Source organism: Octodon degus, unplaced genomic scaffold (genome assembly GCF_000260255.1).
Source record: "Octodon degus isolate 3935 unplaced genomic scaffold, OctDeg1.0 scaffold00104, whole genome shotgun sequence".
NCBI lineage: Eukaryota > Metazoa > Chordata > Mammalia > Rodentia > Octodontidae > Octodon > Octodon degus.
In genome coordinates this window covers 1,749,248-1,758,057 of record NW_004524680.1, presented here as the reverse complement: position 1 = coordinate 1,758,057, position 8,810 = coordinate 1,749,248, and the positions used below count along the sequence as shown (strand labels likewise).

The 8,810-nt window shown below is 51.5% G+C and overlaps 1 protein-coding gene across 1 annotated transcript in view; it reads left to right on the top strand.

Moving 5' to 3' along the window:
• Wnt5b (Wnt family member 5B) overlaps nt 1-8,538 on the top strand; it is a 15,327-nt gene extending 6,789 nt beyond the window's left edge. The window contains exons 4-5 of the mRNA XM_004638854.2: nt 1,494-1,786; nt 7,188-8,538. Coding sequence (XP_004638911.2) covers nt 1,494-1,786; nt 7,188-7,646 — 752 coding nt within the window. The 3' untranslated portion in view covers nt 7,647-8,538. The remainder of the gene's footprint in view (nt 1-1,493; nt 1,787-7,187) is intronic.
• Nucleotides 8,539-8,810: the final 272 nt, after the last annotated feature.

The following is an 8,810-nucleotide window of genomic DNA, read 5'->3' as shown; positions in this document are numbered from 1 at the left end:
TGTGTGTGTGTGGCCAGCTCAGCCCACCAGGGGGCGGGGCTGGCTGGCATGTGGTGCTGGGGGATTGAACCGCAGTCTCTGTGCTTTGCCAAGCTTGTTCCAAGTAGGTGCTTTAGACCACTGAGCCATCTCTCCAGCCCTGTTTTTGTTTTCTGAGAGAGTCTTGCCATGGCGTTCAGACTGGCCTTCAACTCATAGTTATCCTCCTGCCTCAGCCTAGCAAGTGCTGGTCCCACTTTGTAGCACTGTGCCCAGCTCACTCTTGACTATAAGTGGTGCTGCAGTGAGTTCATGGGTCAGTTTTCTGGGGCCGTGTGTTCTCATTTCTCTTGGGTGTGTAGTACTTTGGAGTGGATGGCTGCGTCATGGGAACTCTGTTTAAGCTTTTGAGGTTTTCCAAAGTAGCAGCACCATTTGACAGTCACTTCAGCAACACAGGAGAAAGAGAGTCCCATATCCTTCCTGCCTTGTCACTAGCTGTGTTTTTGCTTATGGCCATCCCAGGGAATGCAAAATAGTGGCTTGTTTTGATTTTGACTTGCATTTGCCTGGAGGCTGAGTTTATTTTTAATGAACATCTTCACTGACATAAAGCATCTTATAGGGGCCAGGGAGATGGCTCAGTGGAATAAGCGCTTCCCTGGCAAGTGCAAGGGCCTGAGTTCAATCCCCAGTTCCACAAAAAAGAAAAATAAAATAAAATAAAATAAAACATCTTGTAAGTATTGATGTGGTTTGCAGCACAACAAAAAGGAAGGTAGCTGGAATTTCCTACAGGAAAATGATCTGGACATTGAGAGGGGCTATGCCTGGGGTCAGAAGTAGAAAGAATCCTAGCCAGTGAGGCACCTGGTGCTCCTTGAGTTGGGGGGCAGTGTGATCCTGTGTCAGAGCGAGGCAACAGCTTGAGTTATTCTGGACTTTCAGTTCTAGTTTACTTTCTATCCCTGGCCTCTGCCACGGTCTGGCTAGATAATGGCAAAGCAAGAAGGGACGATGGATAGCTCCTGCAATGGTGAGGAATTGCATCTGGGGGGAGGGGATCCAGCCAGCGTGCAGGTTCCTACTACTGATCGCATGGCTTCTCCTTTAATTTTCATTCTGTTGGTCCTGCCGGGTCCACAAATTCCTGGGTACCCACCGCCCCTGCATTGAGCGTCCCTCCTGGGACTGTGGTATGCATTGCATCACAGTGTAGACCCGACCTGGATGGACTGCTCCGACTATGCGGTTTGGTAGGGCAGACCTCCAGGGAGAAGGAGAGTAGCTTCAGCCTGTTGTTGTGTTTGTTTGTTTTTTTTTTTAGTGGAATCCGGGATTGAACTCAGGCCCTTGCACCTTGCCAGGGAAGCAATTCTTCAGCCTGTTTTAAAGGAAAATTTCTAACCGTTTAGCCGCACAGAGGGAAGGGCTCCTGTGTGTGCTGCTCCCCACCCAGGGACTGTTGCCCCAGCGCAGGCGACCTTTCTCACTGCCCCTGTTGTCTCTTGCAGGCAGCCGCGAGACCGCTTTCACGTATGCCGTGAGTGCTGCCGGTGTGGTCAATGCCATCAGCCGGGCTTGCCGCGAGGGTGAGCTCTCCACGTGTGGGTGCAGCCGGACAGCACGGCCCAAGGACCTGCCCCGGGACTGGCTGTGGGGTGGCTGTGGGGACAATGTGGAGTACGGCTACCGCTTTGCCAAGGAGTTTGTGGATGCCCGGGAGCGGGAGAAGAACTATGCCAAGGGGTCAGAGGAGCAGGGCCGTGTGCTCATGAACCTGCAGAACAATGAAGCAGGTCGAAGGGTAAGGTACAGGCCTGCGGGCTCAGGCCAGCTCTCAGTTGTCGCGTTTCTATACTTGCGGGACATCCACCCCTCCAGACACACAAAGTACTGTGGAGTTCTTGGCTTTACCCTCCTGTGTAATTGGAATAGATAAGAAGTTCAGACCATTAGGCCCGATGCAGGATTTACGATTTGCTAAAGGCTCAGGTAAACTCAGAGCTGACTTTTAAGAGCTGCTATTGTACATAAGCAGGAAGCACAGTTGAGTGCTAATAGCAAGCGCACTTTTGTGCTAGGAGTCTTTAAACAAGTGGGAGTGTGAAAAAAACAACTGCCTTTTCAGGGCTTGAGCAGTGTCTTGCCAATTTCGCAGAAGAGGTGACGGTCTTCTGAGACGGTTTCAGGAGTTAACAGCACAGGCTTGTGGGGAGGGAGCTCGGTTCTGTGTGTTTGCAGAGTGTACCTCCTGTCACGTCCCTTTGCCATGTGCCAGAAAGTGGATCCTTTTCCTGTCTGCAGCTTGCTCAGAAGGGTCCTCTCTGAACACGAGTCTGTCCCACAGTGGTCTGCTCTGCGGGACACGCTGTCTTCTCCCTCATTGCAGCGAGGGTTGACAGGAGGTGGGGCAGTGCTGTGGGGTCCGAGCACAGGCAAAAGGCCTCTCAGCAAGCACTACAAGCTTCTTCCTTGGGGTGTTGTCCCCACTCGGGGCTGTGTCATAGCACCTACTTCTGGGTCCCAGGCTATAGTGAGACCAAAGAAAACTAAGAATAAGAATAGCAGTTTCTTCAGCTCAGAAAGGCTCACTGGCAGTTCAGCTACAGGATGTAGATACAAGTATTTTTTGTTTGTTTGTTTTTATATTTATGTATCAGTTTACAACATCAACACCTGTATTATGGGAGCATAAAAAGTAAATGAACTTGGACACGCCTTGTGCGAATCAGGGATCTCGTGATACTGGCTTAACAGGACTTGGTATACTCGTGTATATGTAGCACCGTGCACACTGTGACCTCCCTCAAATAGAAATTAGAATTGGTCATTTGCAGTTGGGTATGGTGGTGCATACTTGTCATCGCTGGACTCTGCTGAGGCAGGAGGATCAACAGTTTAGGTACAGCTTAGGCAATGGAGCAACTTAGCAGAACCCTGTCTCCAAATTTAAAAAAAAAAAACAAAAAATTAAGAGGTTCTGTAGATATGGCTCAGTACCAAGACTCAGCACCACATCCTATATTCAGAAGCTAGTTTTGTTTGGTCAGAGCTGGCTGCGATGGTAGGAGTTCTTTTTTCTTTGTCATTTTGAAACAGGGTCTCTCTATGCAGTTCAGGCTGGCCCTGAGCTCACTTTGTAGCCCAGGCTGGTCTTGAACTCACAGTGGTCCTCCTGCCTCAGCCTCTGGGTAGTGGTGTGCGCCACCATGCCCAGCCACGAGGAGTTCTAGTCATGGCTCTGATCTGCGGTTACCTTGGTACAAAGCAGAATGGAAAGCCTGAAGACAGCTAGCTGACTTCACGCTGGGCCTCTGCGGAGCTGCTGTCTCCTCAGGTCACCTCTCTGTGACAGTTCATCTGGTGTCCAGCTCGAGGAACAGAAAGAAAATTTGGAGAAGGGCTAAGGCCTTCTCCTTACCTCCTGAGAGCCCACCTATCCATTTTCAAGATCCTGGCTGCTGGGCGTGGTGCTGGGCGCCTGGAGGCCCAGCTCCTGTGGAGGCTGAATCAGGATGATTTAGGAGTTGGAGACCAGCTGAGCAAAGCAGCAAGATTCTGCCTCAAGGTCCCAGCGCAAATAGCGCCTCACTCTTGACATCTTTCCCATTCCCCATAGTCCCTCCCTTGTTTGCACTTCAGCAGAGCGTTCTGTACTTTTCATGAGGCACTCCTCACCCTGCTCTCCTCTTTTTGAGGACAGGGATGCCCACCTGGGCTTCTTTGAAGCACCCCCACTGTGTCTTCCTTGGAAGGACACGTGACTGAACAGAGAGGTTCCCACGTGGCCCCTGAAGCTTGGAGGAGGCTCTGTTTCCTGCAAGCTGCAGGCCCTGAGGAGAGAGCAGGGACACTGACTCTTCCCTTCTCCTCATAGTCTTGACCAAGGCGCTTCTCGCTTTGTTGCCTTCATTGTGTGTCTGTCCTGGCCCTTATCTAGGCAGAGTCCCCCCGTCTGCCGTGGTTCTCACTTCCACACCTTCCCTGGCTTCCTCTGTCTGTCTCCCCGCCTTTGCCCCCTTCCTCTGGTCTCCACACCTTTCAAGAGCCCTTTATCTCTCCCCGACCTCTGTCTGCTCCAGGTGGGAACCCTTATCCCTCTTGATTCTTCTTCCCTCCAGGGAACAGGCCTCAGCCATCAATCACCATCTGGGGCCAAGGGCCTTCACTGTCCACCTCACACCTCCACAGAGAATTCTCTGGGGCACACTGGAGGGCGGTGGGTATTGAGAATAACCTGGGCCCCTGGTTTATGACCGGATTTTTTTTTCTTAGAAAAGCAAAAAGCTGATTATCAGGGATCTGACATTGTGGCCACAGAGTAAATCTTAAGCCCACTTTATCAGCAATTCCTCTTAGCCTTTGAAGCGCCTCTGGTGGGTCCTTCCTTGATGCTGATGCAAGCTCAGGGGTGATAGTATTGCCTGGTCAGTCAAGGGTTTCTAAGCATTTTTCAGATAAAAGCATTGTACCTAATCCTCATGACATTCCTGTCAGATACCATGCTCCTCACGTAGGATATTGTCAGGAGAAAGACCGAGGATTGAAACGTTTTTTCAGCTTCGCTTTTCAGTGCTGAGGATGGGGACTCAGGGTCACATGTACGAGGCCAGCCCTCTACCACTGAGCTACACCCTGCGTCCCACATTTTATTATTTTTCAAGTCAAAGTGCCCCCTCTACCTTCTCCTACAAAAGGAGCTTATGTAGATACGCTCCATAGAAAACTATGGAGAAAGACACATATGGTGGGGCTGGTGAGATGGCTCAGTGGTCTAAAGCACCTACTTAGAACAAGCTTAGCAAAGCACAGGGACCGCAGTTCAATCCCCCAGCACCACATGCCAGCCAGCCCCGCCCCCTGGTGGGCTGAGCTGGCCACACACACACACACACATAAATAAATAAATAAATAAAATTAAAAAACAAAAAAGACACGTATGGCAATCTCCACAGTGTCTTCATAGTAGAAGGATGGGAAAATGTCCCAAGAGCAAAAGATAGTGACATTCTTTCCCTGGGATTTGCTTTGCTGAAATTCCTGCCCTACCCCATGAAGTCTGGGTTTAATTTGGCTTTCTCTAAATCTTCCTGAGTATTTATTCCCGGTGGAGCTGCTTATTCTGTTCCCCTTGTAATAAGGCACACAGTTGTAGACCCTTCAAGCTTCCTCCTCTCCGCAGCAACAGCTGCCTGCCATCCAGCTCTAAAACAAGGACCGTTTCCAGGGGGGCGTCAGGCCACAGCTCAGACCTGGGGCATTTGGACCAGAAGGATAATTGTTCTCCCATCTGTCAAGTGCCTGCAGGGACGGGTATCAGTTCCTGTGTTGGCGGGCCTGGAGCTGCCAGGCCTAGTGCCAGTGCTTCTAACCTTGGGGCAGGGGCCTCCTTTCTCCCCTTCCCAAAGCCACCTTGAAGTCCCAAGATGCATACAGGCATGATCACATCCCAGCTCCCTCCCAGGTGGCCCTGAACACATTACTGGGACTCCCTAGACCGAGTCTCTCAGCCATAAGTTAGTGGGAGTATTTCTCTATGGGGGGGATCAAGACTGTTGACAAGGCTTCTATGAGCGGATGATGGTTGTGCTATTTTTTACACCTGCAGTGGTCTCTGCTTAGCACTGAATAAAGACACAATCTGGGAACTCTTGAAAAGAAATCTAAGAGAAACCCTTGAGAAATGAATCCTGACTTGGTTGGTGACAATAGCTGTGGCCCAGGAAAACGTTCTGAGGCAGATATGCATTTTTCATCCCGCCATCTGCATGTCTGGGCCTGCTGCCAGGGGTGCCCGACACAGCTCATCGGCGTGCCTTCCTTGAGAAGCACTCTGGGGGCAGCTCTGTGGTCTGCTCCTGCTGTTACCTTTCAGTCTAGGATAACCGAAGCTCAAAGCACTCCGCTCCACGTTGTTGAGGTTCAGTGACTTGCAGGTACCTTTGTTTGCAAGGGCTGAGTCTTGAGATGCTGGGCTAGAAGAACTCGGCCTTGCTGACTAATGTGATGGCTCCCTGGAGGCTCCTGAGGATTCTAGGGTTCATTACCAAATGACAGCGCAGGAAAGGAACCGTGTAGTGCTGGGGGATTTGGAAGGATCTGAGGCAGCTTTGGGCTAACCGGGACTATGCCGGTGTTGCATTTTGTTTTTCATTTATGTATCTGGTACAGGGCCTCATTACACAGCTCGGACTCATAGTGATCCTCCTATTTTCAGCCGCCCCAGCGCTGGGATTTCAGGCATGCACGCACCACCATGCCTAGACTCAGTGGGGCCCACTCATTGTGCCCAAGGGCAGGGCCAGTGTGGCACGTGGGACTGGGGATCGAATCCTGGTCCCTACATTTGCCAGAGCAGGATCTTAGTCCACTGAGCTATCTCATCGTGCGCCACCCACCCCCCCTTTAAGGTCTGAAAGCAACTAATTTTTTTCTTTTCTGACTTGTGCCTCATATTATGCAAACACATGACACATTTTCTTGGGTTACATTTACTTGTCTGAGATTTTGAACATGATGGAAATTTTGATCTGGATATGGTGATGCTTGCCCGTATTCCTAATACTCAGGAGACTCAGCAGCGAGGATCACTTGATTCCAGGAGTTTGGGACCATCCTGGGCAAATGGCAAGACCCACAGGCAAGAAGGAAAGAGGGAAGAAAGGAAGGGAAGAGAAAAGAAGGGAGGAAGGAAAGAGTAAGGAAGTAAATTTGAGGATTGGGGTGTAGTTCAGTGGTAGGGCACTTGCCTGACATGGACTAGGCCCTGGGTTTGATCCCCGAAACCACAAAAGGAAAAAAAAAATTAGGTTATAAAAATGACATTTGTGGGGCCGGGGAAATAGCTCAGTGGAATAAGTGCTTCCCTGGCAAGCTCAAGGGCCTGAGTTCAATCCCTGGTTCTGCAAAACAAATGACATTTGTTGTAATCTATTCCATGAAGCATGAAATGGGTAATGCCAATGGGCAAAGTGCCCCAGTCCCCTCCTGGAAGGGCACACTGCATGGTCTTCCTGCTCTGTGTGTTGCTCCTGTTACTTGCTCTCGTCCCAAGCAGCAGAGAACCTGCTCTACCCTGAAAAGCTACCTCCACCATTGACCCTTGCACGTACTTGCCGTGTACCTGGCCATGGCAGCCACAGCCGCGGTCTTGACCTTGTCCCTCAGGAGTCTCCTCCTTATTCACTTCTTCCTTGTCCCCTCAGGCTGTGTATAAGACGGCCGATGTCGCCTGCAAATGCCATGGTGTCTCAGGGTCCTGCAGCCTGAAGACCTGCTGGCTCCAGCTGGCCGAATTCCGCAAGGTGGGAGACCAGCTGAAGGAGAAGTACGACAGCGCGGCCGCTGTGCGCATCACCCGCAAGGGCAAGCTGGAGCTGGTCAACAGCCGCTTCAACCCGCCCACCCCGGAGGACCTGGTCTACGTGGACCCCAGCCCAGACTACTGCCTGCGCAATGAGACCACGGGTTCCCTGGGCACCCAGGGCCGCCTGTGCAACAAGACCTCGGAGGGCATGGACGGCTGTGAGCTCATGTGCTGTGGCCGTGGCTACGACCAGTTCAAGAGCGTCCAGGTGGAGCGCTGCCACTGTCGGTTCCACTGGTGCTGCTTCGTCAAGTGCAAAAAGTGCACTGAGATCGTTGACCAGTACATCTGTAAATAGCCGGAGAGGCTCCGCGCCTGACGCTGTCCTTCGCTCCGCCTCAGAAGAGTATATTATATAAATCTATATAAATATATTTTATATTTGTATAAATAAATGGATAGGTAAAATAATCCAGAGAAGAAAATGGAAAGGCAAGCTTATTTAAGAGAACTTGGCCACCTTGGAGGGCTGGGCTTTGCGGTCCTCTGCTTCCGGGGGCAGGAGAAGGCTTCTGTTTCCCTCCCTCTGGAGAGGACTCTCAGAATGAAGTACTTGGAAATGCCTCTTGTCTATCCACCGCCACCTCGAGGAGCGAGGAAGTGGCCGGGTGGAGGAGACAGACGATTTTGCCTGTAAGTTGGGAGGCCTTGCTGGGTTGACCTCACCCACAAAGCCGAGAGACTCTGTGGAAGGCAGAGGGCCGCAGCCTCACCCTGGTGGCTTCAGGGTCCAGCCCAGCTCACAGCTTGGCTCAGTAAGGAGATCAGTGCTTTCCTACTGTGTCACTCGGGTGCACGTTCGCAGAGCCCACGCTGGCAGGAACAGCTTCTTCCCAGCATGAGGAGAGGGAGAGGGCGGATGTCACCCTAACCTGGTGACTCCCAGGCTGATTTCCAGTGAGAACCTTTCCACGGTGCATAGCTCCTGCACCAAGCACAAAAGGGATCAACATGACCTGCTGTGACCAGGGAGGTGTGAGCTGGGTGTTTGTGCCTGGGCTGCAGGAACTTGGGTGCAACACCAACTGGGTGGCTGTCGCACTATCCTCTCCCACCGGGAGAGGACACTGCTGCTGTTGCTGCTGCTTTATCTGGCAAGAGAGGCCTCACAGACTATAGACGTCGCTGGGTCAGAGAGCCTGGCGTGCTCTCTTCATCTCATCCAGATGTACAGCTGCCCTCCATATTAAAGACCCTTCACCAGTTTTTTCTCCCTGTCCTTATTTGGGTGCATGATTATCTTTAATGAGTCTCTTTGGGTATTTTAATTTTTGGTGTTGGCAATGGAACCCAGGGCCTTGTGCATGCCGAGCAAGTGCTGTACCACAGAGCTGCACCCTCACCCAGGGCAGGCCTTTTCCTAAAAGACTGATCTTACCTGAGCCACAGAGATAGCTCAGCTCTCTATGTGCCTGCCTGGCAAGCACAAGGACCAAGGTTCGATCCCTGGTATCACATGCTC